Here is a 14,850-nt window from a genome sequence, read left to right as displayed (position 1 = left end):
ATCCCCTGAATTAGCAAAGCTATAAGATGACATTAATCAAAGCATTCACACTCCTGCCTATCTGAGCAGGATTATTGCTGATTCAGTCTGCCCTCATCCAATCAGTCTCTGTGAACAGGATAATATCACCAACTAGACAGTACTCGGAGGGGTCAGGACTGTGTCTGTCAACATAAATTAAACATGTTAGTAATGTGTCCTTGAGGGGAGGTTTGCTGGGAAAGATAATAGCTGTTCCAGTAAGCTCTATTTTCCTAGTGGTGTTGGGTTTTTCTGGTGTGTGCATGAGCTGGGTTTTAACTGTTCACTTTCTCTTGTGGAACTCCACAATGCCTTTGTCTCTGTGTTGATTGGGTTTGGTTGTAGAGAAATTTGTGATCACCATTGTGTAACATCCCTGATAGTTTTGCAGCGTGCAAAAACTTCACCCATGATGACATCCAACGGATTGCCAGTTGCCTATGTAATGCATGCCCAAAGACAAGGGCCACGGGTACTTTTAACAATAGAAAGAGAAAATAGGTTGGGGTCTTAGAGAAACATAGCAGCCACACCAATGAAGATGGTGGCCAGTTATACCTGTAACCCTTGGACACTGCCCAGCATAGCACCCCAGGCCTTTGGGGAAGGTACAGCAGAATAAGGATTCTGAATAAGGCGTTTGGGAAATCCCAACCTACTCTCCTTTCAGAAACCCCTAATGATCAGATCAGCCCATGACATAGGGGTAGGCTATCCCATGGCAACCTTGGCTGTCCCATGACTGAAAACCAGCTTCTTTTTCAGGAGTTAGGTACTATGATACCCAACTCATCCTACAACCCAGTCGCATTGCCTGCTACCCCTATGAACTGCCTTAAAATGTGAGATACTATGGAGATATACAATAGGTGCCCTGGGCCAGGGGATATGGAAGTTTTTGGGCTTTTCAACGTGACGGATAAATATCAAAGTGTTGGAGAAGTTGATGCCCTACCCCGCCATTATTCATGATAAAAAGTCGTTGATAAAAGCGGTTCAGATAAAATTCTGCTGCATTTCCCTTAGGCCAAACCTTGCAAAACTTTTGAAACATATGCTCCGTCTAGTCTTCACCATGCAAGAAGGACTCGCAGGGGGGAATGTATCTATTTCTTTGAACAAGCCCTCAGGCAGGGATCCAGGCCTTGTATAGGCTTTACATTTGGGGAAACATTCACAAAATCCCCCACGCTCACCGTGAGTTAACTTGAGTCGTGTTAATAACCCCTTCTAAACGCAGGTAAGGTGCTCCCTGCGTCCATCCACGTTGGTGGAAACTGCGGAGAATAGATAGTTGTTGCCAGCTTTCCCTGGGGAGTCCAGAAATCCTCGATTCGGAGTCGCTGTGAAATGCCCTAGTAGGATTTAATGACTTGATTGGCCCGATGGGTCCAACACAAGAGCTAGGGCCAATATTAGAAGCCTGGCCTGACGCTAGCCCCAAGTTACATCACTGCTGGCATGGTAGAGCAGGCTGCACCCGTGGTCCATGTAGCCTATGCCAATGTAGAGACAGGGTGCTGTGCTGCCCTTTTAATCCCCTGCATAGATGCATGGCCCAAGTCTTACCAGATCTTAATGCTGGGGACGGGGGGTGGGGGTTGATCCTCTAGTCTGACCCCCCATAGGACACCTCAGCTCTGCAGCTAGCAGCGTTTTAGCCCATAGGAGAAAAAAACTATGGTTTTCCCTTTCCAGTGAAGCCTCAAGAGGCAGTGCAGGTGCATGCACAGGGATTTCCTCTAGTCCTCACTAGGCACAGACTTCAGAAGCCAACTTTGGCTGCCTGGGTCTCATGCCACACATGCTATGCAAAGCTGGTAGAGGGACGACCAGTCGACATAAATAGAGCTGGGTTGACTGATACCAGCCATGGGTTTGGCCCAGCCCACAGCAAAACATAACCCTGAAAGCACCAGGGATGCTCCCCGCCACACTACGCAGTTTCCAAAAACAGAGCTATCTCGGCCCTGCCCCTACGTCACACCATTTCTGTAGGGGCCTCACGCTCCCTCGTTGCTTCCTCGCACTTCCCTGCACTGCGCAGCTCCTCCCCAAGCCCCCTCCAGCTGTGGAGGAGGTTCGCAGTGAGCCGGCCAGAGGGGAAAAGCCGTGTTATCCTTTCATTTCCTGAGACAGATCGCTTGGGGTTCCTCTCTTTTCCAGGGAGCGGAGACGAGGAAGCGCTCGCCGACGCTCAGCAGCCAATTCAAGCGCTCGCTGGAGCTGCTGATGCGAACCCTCAGCGTGTGCCAGCCCTTCTTCGTCCGCTGCATCAAACCCAATGAATATAAGAAGCCCCTGGTAAGTGCCGGTTTCATCTTTTCTTGCTATGGTACAACAGGGAGGAGCCATTCAAGCTGAAAGCAAAACTCCTCTGATTTCAGTGGAGTCAGGCTTTCACCCAAGTTGCTTGAACCCCGACTTGGACACCTGCTTTGAGGTCACGAAGGGCTTCTCCTACTGCAGGAGGGCTCGCAGGGCACTGTCCTCTTGGCACGTCTCATGCAAATCATGCAGTCTGCCTCTGGGACCCCTCAGTTCAGCTGAGTGAGCCATAGAGCCCCAGTATGGGACCCTCATGGAAAGCCCCTATAGATTTCTAGAGAGAAACAGAGGCTTTCTATCAAATGATTAAATCGAGACGCAGCACCCCGGAGCAGGAATATCATCTCGTGTTCAGTTTTACAGGATGATTGAAACCAGCAGTTTTCAAACTTTCTGAGCTGAGTCCCCCTTTGAGGTACGGTTTTATTCATGCCTCCCCCCTGCCTCAATCCAGGCAAAAAGCAAACATGCAAAATATGCTTTCTGAAATTACCAGAGACTGAAATGACTTAAATTACCCAATTAAATGACCTACCCCTCTAAGTTTCAAATGCACGGAGACTGTACTTACCAGTTCATGGGAAGGGTGTGCCTGTTTGCTGCGGACAGTTTATCAGTTTGTGGAGAGATTTTTTTTAACCGACCCCGATCCATTTTCACCCTGGAATCGTATGAAAAATACTGAACTCACCAGCAAAATAAACTGCAATGCTCAAATGCTTGTTGTCCTTTTTTTGAATTGTAAGTGTAAGTAGGATAGACTAACCCGGAAGCCGGGAAATAATGTAGTTGTTGCTATGGAAATGATCGCTGGCTTAATTAAATACATTGCGACACCTGTGAAATCCTTTGCAAAGGGTTCACTCGTTCTATTTCAGCACGTGATGCTGTCAAATATCACGTTCTTGTTATATAAGAATACTTATTTTTAAAAAGTAAGACATGCTTTGTGCGTGGTGTCCCCCCCAGATGTTTCTTCATATCCCCTGGAGGGTGCACCCGACCATTTGAAAACCACTAGTTTACATGTTTTATAGGGATGATCTCCTTCAGTAGGGTTTTTTGGGAGGAGATTTCAGTTGAATCTTCTTTAGTTTCTCTAAGAACCTCCTTGGCTTCATCCCTGTTTGATTCTGTTTGGCGTTTTTGGGAGTCAGACTTGTAGGACTGAACAGGATTTGGGAAATTAAAAGGGATGGCTGAAAGATAAGGGGCATTTTCAACAACAAACCCCGAGGACATGGAGAGTAAATGATAGAGAGAGGCCTGCTCATGTTTTACATCTTCATCTGGTGAACATCCATCCATCTCTGTTCGCAGAATGTTAAATGTGTGTTTTTACTCGGTGGATTGTGCCAGCAGTCATAAATCAAGAAAAATAATTACTCACCCATCACAGATATGCTGTAAAACAGCAACACATTTATTTGCATTTGTCCTGGCTTCTTCAAAATCAATTTGCACTTTCAGGACAGGTTTTAATTACTGAATGAAAGGAAAGGAAACACCCGTAAATACCAGAGTGACTAAAATCGTTAGACCCTGGTTCTGCCATCCAGGCCAAATTTCTGCTGGGCCCCCCAGGCGCACAGGGACTCTGAGATATCGAACTCCATGTGAGCGTCCTCAGCTCTCAGGACTGGACCCAGGAATTGGGAACAATCACTGGTGTTTGCCAATATATAGTGCAGCCGTTTTACTTATTACATTTTCTGTTTACTGATTGTCCCTGAAAGTTATTTTATCCATGACTGGTGTCTTTTCAAGTTACACAGACAAGGGCCAGATTCTGCCCTCGGTTACACCTCTATCCTGGCTTACAATTTGCGGACAGAATTTAACTGTGGAGAATTGGGGAGGTGGGGGACAAAATTTGGTAAGAAAGGCAAAAAAGGATCTTGCATCTCTTTCACAGCAGTTTAAGGGCCAGATCTTGCTACTCACGGCAGTAGCTACCTGATGTCAGCAGAACCGTTCAGCAGAATGAAACTTAATCCAAAAGCAAAAGAATTATATTTAATAACGTGGTGGTTTGTTCGGTTTATATGCTGCCCTTCCCAACAAAGGCTAAGAGCAGCTTAGCAGAGCAGAATAACGTATGAAGTGGGAGAGCGAACGGGAGAGCAGCAAGATGGATGCAAAAGAGACTTCAGTGGGACTGAACTTGCCAGTCGCTTGCAATGCAGTACAATGTTATAATGGGATTTCGCACTAAAAGGGAAAAGGGTTGTTTTCAGAATTGGCTTTAAACATGCAGAACTGAAAAGAAAAAGAAACCGGGTAATGGGACATAGGGGAGCGCAAGAAAAACATTTGTCTGGGAGTTCATTTTCTGCCCCGAGTGATAAAGGAAAGCGCTGTGATCACGATAGGAAACAGGACGGCAGGAAGTGAAAGGCCAATGGAAAGTCCTGGTTATTTGTTATTCCACAAGATTTTAAAACGTGTCCCTAGCTTGCTGGGGGGGTGAAACCTCCTTCCAGCCCTAAAATTTACTTTGGAAGAAGACTTTGATTTCTTGCAACTGTCAGAGGGATTCCTCTTAGTCGGACGAGTTCCCATGCTCTGCTGTCTCTGCCTCTTTGCGTGCTGCTGTAGTTGGTATGAAGGAAATGAATGCGATTAATTAAATAGTGCGTGGGAGGAAAGAAAAGAAAAATCAATAAACTGCTGGCACTGTATAACACATCAGCTCAGCGAGGCCTGGATTCTCAAAAGTCCTTAAGCTCCTGAGTTGCCTCATTGATTACAAGGATGCTGTTCATACTCTCCAAGCAATGCACATACTTAACTCCTTAGTTCCTGATCTGGGGACTAACCCTGAGATCACTGATGCTCCTGGCCAACTTGATGCTGCCGTATGCAACTATTCATGATGAATCTCCCTGTGATCGTGGAATCGTAGACTAGAGAAGTTGGGCTGGAAGAGTCCTCCAGAGGTCATGTAGTCCAACCCCCTGCTTGAGGCAGGATCAGCCCTATCCAAACCAAGCCATACAACCATAACCTAGACTCTCCACAAAACTACTCTCAACCCCATGGGCGATGGTGCCTCCTGAGTGTGGGGGGGCACCAGATCACCGACAGGGTGGGGGTCCCCCAGCCACCGATCGCCGAGCCAGCGGTGAAGCCAGAAGTGCACTTCGGGTTTCACCGCTGGCACTTCCAGGGAGTGCACGGCTGCTCTCAGAGGGTGCACGTGCACCCCCTTCGCATTGCCAGTGCTCAACGCTGACACAACACAACATAAAACCCTCACCTGTCATAGGTAAAGCAGGGGAACTATGGCAGCCAACGTCCTACTTCTATAAAAGCTTGTTAAGATTACTCAGATCACTGGTAGAGGGCCACGTCCCCCGTTACAGAGGAAGGCTAAAACCCGCACAGTCCATACCAATATGCCCATGGGTCCTTCCTCACCCCAAGTATGGTGATCAGTTTGTCCCTGAGCGGAGGGGCAAGACCCTGTAGCCAGCAACCTCTGCCTTTGCTCTCAGCAGGAGCACTGGCACACCCTGCCCAGCCTTCGCTGCAGCCAACACCAATACCTCCAAGGGAGGCTGGGATCCCTTGTATTGATTCATTGAGCCAACAGTAGCTAGCTCATTTACCATCCCTGTGCTTCAGCTGATCTGCCTGTAATTCCTTTGCTTAACTGTTGTCTGTGAAGTGCCTGGAGGCAACAAGAGAGAAAAGGTGCCTTGGTAAGAAAGTTTTACCAGCAGGTGTTTAGGCGGGCTCCATCACTCAGGTCTCTCAACCTTGTGAAATCCCACTTGTGCTCCAGCTCTTCCAAGACAGCCTTCACTTCATTCCCAGATACTCTTCATTCTCAGATACTGGACTGGTTTAGGCCCCTTCTCTGTGTTTGGCCTGATGTCTTAAAAGCCTAGCTCCTCAGGGCTGATACCTCCCGGCACTCCCCATCTATAATGTAATACCTCCCTACGCTGCCAGGGGCATGGGTAGGTTCAATACATAAAAACCTTGGAGGTGCTCCAATACTTGTGTGGGCACCCGGATGCCTGAAGCTCTGATTGTGCATCCGGAGTTAATGAACAAGAGCATGAAAATCAATGAGAGCACTTCATATTCGTCATGCTCAGTTACAGCTTAGGCTTATGTTACCGCTGCCCTGAAAGCAACCCAAAATGGGTTCATCTCTTCTGTAAGGAGAGGTCTTTCATATGAGCAGTGTCTAAAAAGCCTTGCCTGGACCTTTCAGTTCTTTACAGTATAGTATATCCCAGGTGGTTTCTCATTTCCATTGCTGGAAGCTGTCAGAGGGAGAGGGGCAGGAGGCAGACCTTTCTGGACATGCCCTGCTTTAAAACTCTGCCCCTTAGCATCTGATACCATGAGGAACAGGATACTACTGGGCTTAGATGGACCCAAGACCAGTACAGCAGCTCTTCTGTTCTTACGCAGGTATCAAACCGAAGGGCTGAATTGAATGCACTCAGCCCCTTTTAGGATTCGGGTTGTAAAAAACTGTGATCCTGAATGCTTCAGGACTATAGAGCAAAGGTCCAATCTGCCTCCTGCCCTCTTGCCCCCTCTGAGGCTCCAGCAGATCTGCTACGTCCAGCCTATCCTTAGCTGGGCTCTGGTGGTTGCACCCTTCGGCAGGTCAGCGAGTTTTGAAATGCAACCAAGACCCTCTCGATTCCCATCCACTGTTTCCTTCCTCAGCTGTTTGACCGGGAGCTGTGTGTTCGCCAGCTGAGGTACTCGGGGATGATGGAGACGATCCGGATCCGCCGAGCTGGCTATCCCATCCGCTACACCTTTGTAGAGTTTGTCGACAGATACCGCGTCCTCATGCCAGGGGTGAAGCCAGCATATAAGCAGGTACGTGTTTCCTCCCATTACAAGCCATTTTTACCCTGCAGCCCGTCCACTGGTACCTTACTGAAAGCACAGTGCATCCAGACTCTGCCTCTCTCCAGTACGTTGCGCCCCTGAGAGATACAGGCCTTCCTCCATGACTGCATATACACTGTACACACACTACAGTCGGCAGTGACAGTCCACATCGTGGATAAAGAATTGAGCCTGGGTGTCAGATGCTTAGCTTCAAACCGTGCTTCTAGCTCAGGTGGTAGAAGGAAACCTGCACGTGAGGATTACTCTGTTAAAATCACCAAAATTACTGCAGCGTAAAATAGGTGGGGGCCCAAGCAGAATGCAGCCCTGCATTGATAGCAGGCAGATGTTCATGTCCAGCTTGTGACTGGCAGATCCCAATGACTTCCTTCTCCTAGGGGGACCTGCGTGGGACATGCCAGCGGATCGCTGAAGCGGTGCTAGGGAAAGACGATGACTGGCAGATTGGGAAGACAAAAATATTCCTGAAGGTACAGTCCTCCCAGGGTCTTTAGCTTTGAAGGAATCAAACAATCCTCCTCTAGTCGGTTCCATTACTAGAGGTAAGCCCCATCCATGGCTTAAGTCTCTGGCCTTGCTTGATAAAGACTGGCTCAAGAAGCTGGTGTTTGGTTGCAAATTTGGTGTGGGCTGGGGATTAGGATTAGAGTGAAACCCTGTGAACCCCTACACATAGGACACTGGTCACATCTGGAGTAGGGTAGGCCTCTGCAGGAGCTGCAGGCCAGCTTTGTGGCTGCTCGGCCGCATCTTCTCCCTCCAGAGGTGAAGCTAGTGACTCCATTGCCATTACATAGCAATAAACTCCCCAAGGAGAGGTTTCAAGGCACAAGAGGCGCCACACTGGAGCGGTTCCTGAAGATCTGGGGTTGGATGAGAGAGATGCTTCATAGCTCATTGATGTCCATGGAGATGTTAAGGGAGTCAAGTTTTCCTTTCACTCCACCACCCCCATGCTGGGGCCATGGGACAGCTCCAAATGAGCAGTGTAAGCTGCAATCAAGGCTCATTGGCCTGAAGAGCCCAGTCTCCCCTAGGCAATTAGAGTAGCACAGATACCCAACATCTACCAACGTGTCCCAGGGCTCTTCCAAGGGCTCTTGTCAGGTTCCCATGGGCTATCCCAGGCTCCAAGGCTGTGGTGACCCTCTGTGAAAAGTTGCATAGGGGAGACAAAAGGATCAGCCTGGTCAGAGACCCACTGGGCATGACCGAGAGATCTTACCTACAATACATCTCTTCAACACACGGCCTTTGAGGGGGCAGTCAGCAGGTTGGGGGCCACTATCACAGCTCTCTAGATCAACCAAGGCAGCGCAGTGCTGCCTTATGTTGCCAGGATGTTGCCTATGGGTACAAGAGCAGAGTAGCAAAGAGCTGTCTTTCTCCAGTTTCCATAATCTCAAGATGAATCTCTAAACCCCCCCCAGGAAAACCAGGCAGAGCCAGCAAGGAACAGGCTCAGAGCTGGATGGGTTTACTGTAGTGTTTCTCAGATGTAATCTTGTCGGCTGATTTATAAATGCCACCCTCCCCACCCCCCTCCAATCTATTTCTTAGAAACCAGTTATGATATCCCATTAGCTTTCCTTTCCAGAGAGCGTTATCAGGCCCCCGCAGCTGTCAGAGCAGGAAACAGGGAAATGAAGAGGCTGTGAAGGGCAGAACAAGGTCAGGTGAAACAGGAAACGTGTGCGGGTGTATGTAAGTAGCCATCATTGCCAGCGGCCAGGAAAGGAACCAAAGCCTCCTACGACTGCGTGACTTGACTGGCAAACAAGGAAGTTCAGAGTGAAGGGGCGAGGTTTTACCCTGAGCCCTCCTTATTGTCCTTAGACAGTGCAGCCTTTACACTTCATCTGAGCAATGGGCTGAGAATCAGGAGGCCCAGAGATTATTCCCAGCTCTGTCGTGAGCAGGGATCCTGGTTTTCTCTGATTTAAAACAATCCCCAATTTTCAGTTAAGAAAAAGTAACCCCAAATCAGGACTCGTGGTGGAGGCGATATCTTTTATTAGACCAACTAGATTTTTGCAAAAAAGTTTTGCAAAAAATTTTCTTTAATTGCAATTAAAGCTTGCAATTAATGAATTGGGGTTTTGGGGCAAAAATCTAGTTGGGTCTAAAAATTAGATCAACTAGATGGTTGCCCAAAAAAATGTCTTTAATTGCAAGCTTTAATTGCAGTTACAGGGTTTTTTGGTGAAAAATTTAGTTGGTCTAATAAAAGATATCACCTCTACCATGAGTCCTGATTGCTTTTTCCTCTAGACCAATACAGCTGCAAGCTGAATATGTAACCCCAAATCCACATTTTCCCATGATTAAAATGAAACACCACTATCTATTAGTGGTGTTTCATTTTAATCATGGGAGAACGTGGATTTGGGGTTACTTTTTTTTAAACCCAAATGTTGGGGATTTTTTTAAAACTAGAGATCCCTGGTCATGAGGTTCTCCTGGGTCCTGAACCTTGCACTGTCCTGTTTACTAGTGTAAAGTGAAACACCAGCACATCAGGTGCCTGGTAGCAACCTCTGCTAACTGAAGCACAGAAAGACTCATTTAGCCTTTACTAGCGCCCTGTTTGTGGGCCATACACAGGTATGCAGGGATGACACCTCCTGGCCTTTTCAGATGGGGCACTGATGAAGTGAAAGGTCCTAGTCCCATTCTCCTTGATCAGAAGAGGGTGGCTGGACCACACAAGCCTGGAGGTGGTGAATTGTGAAGTGGGACATCCTCAGAGGAGTGGCTGGGTGTGAAGGACCTTTCCGAAGAGGAGCTTCCTACCAGCCTCCTCACCCACAACTGTTAAGGTGTAGCCCTTTCATTCCTCAGGATCACCACGACATGCTGCTGGAGATTGAAAGGGACAAGGCCATCACAGACAAGGTCATCCTCATCCAGAAGGTGGTGCGTGGATTTAAAGACAGGTATGAGACACAGGGGGAAAGCTCACTGAATACTGGAGGACGGGTCGGTGTGACTCCCGAGCACGGTGCCCTGCAGCCTACTGCCCCCTGATTCAACCATGTTGTCTTGTCCTCAGCTGCCATTAGCTTACTCTGCCCCGTAGCAGTGCACCTGGTCCATTGCTCTGTCCTTATCTGTGCAAGGTGAAGCACGTAGGTTAGAACAGGGACTGGCGCACAAGGAAATGTGGTGACTGCGAGGACGCAGTAATGCAGGTCAGATTTTGCTGCAGGATCACTGATTCTCGGGCTAGGCTGCCCATGTTGCTAAGAGGCTGCCAGATTATTTATACTATGGAGGTCTAGCCTGACCCTGACTGTGACATGATTTGCTGCATGATGTTAAGCAAATCCACCCTGTCCCGTGTGCAAAGCACTTCCTGGAAAATGGAGACGGCCAGATCATCAGCTGGGAATAGGTTTGTGAGAGTTAAGGGAGCAAGACCAGCAAACACCCTCCTTTATCCTGGAGAGACTGCAGTGCAAGACTAGAAATAAGAGAGGTCCCAAATGGGGGCAGGGTGGATTAAAGCATGGGCCAGCTGTGCCCAGCCCCAAGGGTCCCTGCCAAACACAGGCCCCCAGGTGCCTGGAGGGTAGGCAACTTGGTGCAGATGAAGCTAGCCTGGCGAGGGGGAAAGGCAGAAGAGGTGGTATAAAGGACATGGGTCCATGGAGTCACGCAGCAGGTAAGGGGTCCTGAGGATCACTCACCTCTCATTGCACCAGAATTGGATGGCTCTCCCTCTTGCCATCACTTGGTTTGGCTGAAGCACAGAGAAGAGGTAGAGGAACATGGTAATGGGCCTGTAACCCCATCCTTCATCTGGTGAGGGAAAGGAAGGCAGGGAGAGGCATCGGCAGGGAGACAGCAGGGCTGAAGGGAGGGAAGGTTTGCCCAGCCTGAACTATCTAAAGAATGAGGCCGGCTCTCCTCGCTCGCCGGAGGGGTACTTACAGGGAGCAGGGCTGCACAGACAAGTGACTGAAATGCCTTTCCAGGTCCAATTTCCTGAAAGTGAGAAACTCGGCCCTGATGATTCAGAGGTACTGGCGGGGACACAACTGCCGGAAGAATTACGGAGCCGTAAGTGTGGCTGGCATTGCTGTGTGCCCTCTACTGCCTTGATAATGCTATTCACTGCAGGCCCTCGGTGTTCACTTTTTCCCATGTCTGCTTGAATACCCCCCAGGGGAAAGGCCGGAGAAGAAAGAACTGGCCCGGGTGTGTCAAATGAAGGGAGGAGCAGAGGAGCAGGTTATTCTCTTGCTGCTGCAGGCTCCAGCAAAGGGAATAGCCTCCTGTTTGGTCATCCTCCTCAAACCTGTCATGAGTTGGGCCCGCTTTATACCAGATGGGTATGTTTCCACAGCGACCCAAGTGCTGTCAGAAGGAAGCATTCCTGATCACACATCCTGTATGCATCATTAAACCCCAAAATGCAGCAGTGAAGTCGCTCGGGGGTGCTCCCAGAAACTGTTCTGTCTCCGGCATGCCTAATGAGGCCACCGTATTGGCACCCCAGGAATGGTTTCATCGCCATATTTCCAGACTTGGTGTGTGCAAGTGGGAGCAGATGTGCTAGCACTTGGGACATGGTGTAGGACATACCCAGGGACTTGCACTGTTCCTCATGAGGCTGCAGGCTCCAGGACAGACACAGAGCTGGCAGAAGTGCAGCTCTCCTCTTGGAAGTGCACTTGATCTCAGTTTGGCCCTTCGGCTTTACAGCTGCAGCCACCGCTGCCAGCATCACGTGCGACCCTCTGCTTTCTTTAGCATCCCCAAGCGTAGCAGAGAACTGCACAGAGAGGACAGGATGGCACGTGGGAACACTGTGTGGGTCCCCTGACCCTGCAGGAGACCTTCAAAGGCTGCTCCAAGGCATCAGGTCAACTGAGAGATGGCTGTTTTTATGCAGTATGATCCTGCAGGCAAAAGCTCAGCCTAAAAGCTGTCAATGATCGAGTCAATGTAAGGGCTCCATGATGTGGAAGACACTGTGGGAGCAAGGACTGGGGAGGGACTCTGCTATAGGATGGGCAGGAGGCTGCATGGAGGTGCTGGGCCCCTCTCTGAATGGTCCTAGGGCCCTGTGCAGAGCCAACTTCTCAAGAGAAGGTGAATCTATGTATGAGAACTGTAGAAACCATTGGCCTGGGTTTGAAACCTCCTGAAGTCAGTGGAAAAGCTTTCCTTTCTTTTGGTGGGCTTTGGATCCAGCCTCAAATCAGCTACAGCCCCCTTTTTTTTTTCCCCCTCTGCTACCTCCAGGCAGCTCCCAGCTTGCTGATCTCAGCTTGTTTTTCTTTACAGCAGTGAGAAAAGTGCTTGGAGAAAGCAAGACCTATAATAGGCGCGGGGTCTTAACCCTATTTCTCTTGCAGATGAAGATCGGGTTCCTAAGGCTTCAGGCCCTCTACCGTTCACGCAAGCTCCACAAGCAGTACCATATGGCTCGTAGGCGCATCATCGACTTTCAGGCACAATGCCGTGGTTACCTTGTGCGTAGGGCCTTCCGCCATCGGCTTTGGGCTGTCCTCACCGTCCAGGCCTATGCCAGGGGCATGATTGCCCGAAGGCTATATAAGCGCCTGAAGGGAGAAGTAAGTACTGTTCAACAATGGCTGTTTGCTAGCACAGGGAATGGAAGAAGGCAGGTGGTTTTGTATTGTGGGCTCTTAAGGGGACAAAAAAAATGGCACCTGTGTTCATCAAAGCCAGTTTGCATTTCTTTCCCCAGTATCGCCGCCGCCTGGAAGCAGAGAAACTTCGGCTGGCAGAAGAGGAGCGTCTCCGAAAGGAGATGAGCGCCAAGAAAGCCAAAGAGGAAGCTGAAAAGAAGCACCAAGTACTTTATGACTCCTCTCTTTCCCGGTTTCTCTCTGTGTTTGAGGGCCTGATTCTACCCCTGCTGAAAGACTTGAGGGACAGAGTAAAATAAAGGTGGAGGGAGAATCCCAAACAACAGTGTAAGGCTTGGCCATGTGGCTTGTATCACTTGCATTTAATTCAGTAAAGTGCTTTAACTTGAACAAGTTGGCCCGCAATTTCCAAACTGCCACTCCTGAATGCCACGGGTGTAATTATTGCACTGTTGCTGTTATTATTATGGTAATTATAAAGGCCCCAGCTGAATTTGGGATACCATCTGCTAGGTGAAGAACATACATAGGGAGTAAGAGACAGTCCCATTGCCTAGGCGGGTATGCTCTGTGTGAGCATTAAAAAAAGAGGAAGGAAGAAATATTGTTCTGCCTGTATTGTATGAGTCACAGAGATGTAAGTAGTTCATCCCAGGTATCTGTCTAGTGCTTAATCATCCTGCCTTTCTAAAGCCAGGAGGTCGTGCTTGAGAGCGATATATAGAGTCATCTTTGAGCTGTTCTCCTCTAGGTGCGCCTTGCTCAGTTGGCCCGGGAAGATGCTGAGAGGGAGGTGAAGGAAAAGGAGGAAGCCCGCCGGAAGAAGGAATTCTTAGAAAAGATGGAGAAAGCCCGAAACGAGCCAGTGAACGACTCGGACATGGTGGACAAAATGTTTGGATTCCTCGGTACAACTACCTCTCTTCCAGGCCAGGAAGGACAGGCGCCCAATGGCTTTGAGGTACAGTGCAGGGGACATACAGCAATATATGGGGCTGCTGAGAAGTTAAACGCATTAGCAACATATTCATAGCTTGGGACAGTTTGAGGTCTGTGGCTACTGAGGCCCATGCTCCCTTAGTTTAGCACGATCACTCTATGATGCCTTGTTTTTGGAAAGTTTATATTAATTCTTCCATGCTTGCCCCACCTACTGCTGCCTTTGGGACTCTGCCCAGCCCAGCAGTTATCCCTAGCACAATGAACTATCAGCTGACCTTGCTTGGGACCAGCCCCATTGAAACTAGTGACTGCAAAGGGAGTTGTGGGAATGAGGCAGTGCGTGGGGTGTCTGACCCAGTGGTTCAAAATGAAGACTGGAACAGAGGAAAAGGCAAAGTGCAGGAGCCATAGTCAAGAACCAGGAGACAAGGTAGTATCAGGAATTAGGAGAAGCATTTGGAGAAAAAGCCGCAGGTTTTAGTGTAGACCAGCCTACAGTCAGTGCCCCAAGTGGCCTTAAAGAGGGGCCTGCTGCCCCTTTCAGTCACTCAGGCTGTACAGGGGAAGCCAACCTGATGTACTACAGCCAATGAGATCATGTGGAGTCCAGTGCCAGAGCTGTATTCACTCCTTCATGCCCGTTCTTCCCTTAGGGGCTGATATTAACGCATGAAATCAGTGGCAAAACCAGGAGCAAGGTCAAGCCCAGGAAGAAAGATCTTTTAAAACCACAAAGCCAAATGGAAGGTCCCTATTTTCTTCTCTTTCTAGGACCTCGAGCGTGTCCAAAAGGAGTTGGAGGAAGAAGATTTAGATGCAGCTTTGCCCCTCCCTGAGGAAGAGGAGGAAGACCTCTCAGAGTACAAGTTTGCCAAGTTTGCAGCCACGTACTTCCAGGGCACGACGACACACACCTACATCCGCCGGCCTCTCAAGCAGCCTCTTCTGTATCACGAGGATGAAGGAGACCAGTTGGTAAGAGAGGGAATAAAAACCAGTTCTGCACATGAGAAATGAGGCTGCCTAGCTCAGGGGACTGGTACGAAACTAG

General features: G+C 49.1%; 1 protein-coding gene across 4 annotated transcripts in view; it reads left to right on the top strand.

The window, feature by feature from the left end:
• The window catches only part of MYO7A (myosin VIIA), a 160,908-nt gene that overhangs the window by 101,228 nt on the left and 44,830 nt on the right, over positions 1-14,850 (top strand). For all 4 annotated transcript variants that reach the window (XM_019530449.1, XM_019530448.1, XM_019530446.1 and 1 more), the window contains 9 exons: positions 2,188-2,325; positions 7,042-7,200; positions 7,614-7,706; positions 10,078-10,172; positions 11,214-11,298; positions 12,600-12,818; positions 12,956-13,063; positions 13,609-13,818; positions 14,571-14,774. In XM_019530449.1, the coding sequence (XP_019385994.1) occupies positions 2,188-2,325; positions 7,042-7,200; positions 7,614-7,706; positions 10,078-10,172; positions 11,214-11,298; positions 12,600-12,818; positions 12,956-13,063; positions 13,609-13,818; positions 14,571-14,774 (1,311 nt within the window). The remainder of the gene's footprint in view (positions 1-2,187; positions 2,326-7,041; positions 7,201-7,613; positions 7,707-10,077; positions 10,173-11,213; positions 11,299-12,599; positions 12,819-12,955; positions 13,064-13,608; positions 13,819-14,570; positions 14,775-14,850) is intronic.

This window comes from Crocodylus porosus, unplaced genomic scaffold (genome assembly GCF_001723895.1).
Source record: "Crocodylus porosus isolate Cpor-Errol unplaced genomic scaffold, CroPor_comp1, whole genome shotgun sequence".
Taxonomy (NCBI): Eukaryota; Metazoa; Chordata; order Crocodylia; family Crocodylidae; genus Crocodylus; species Crocodylus porosus.
The sequence above is the reverse complement of the archived record's forward strand: the minus strand, read 5'-3'. Positions and strand labels throughout refer to the sequence as shown.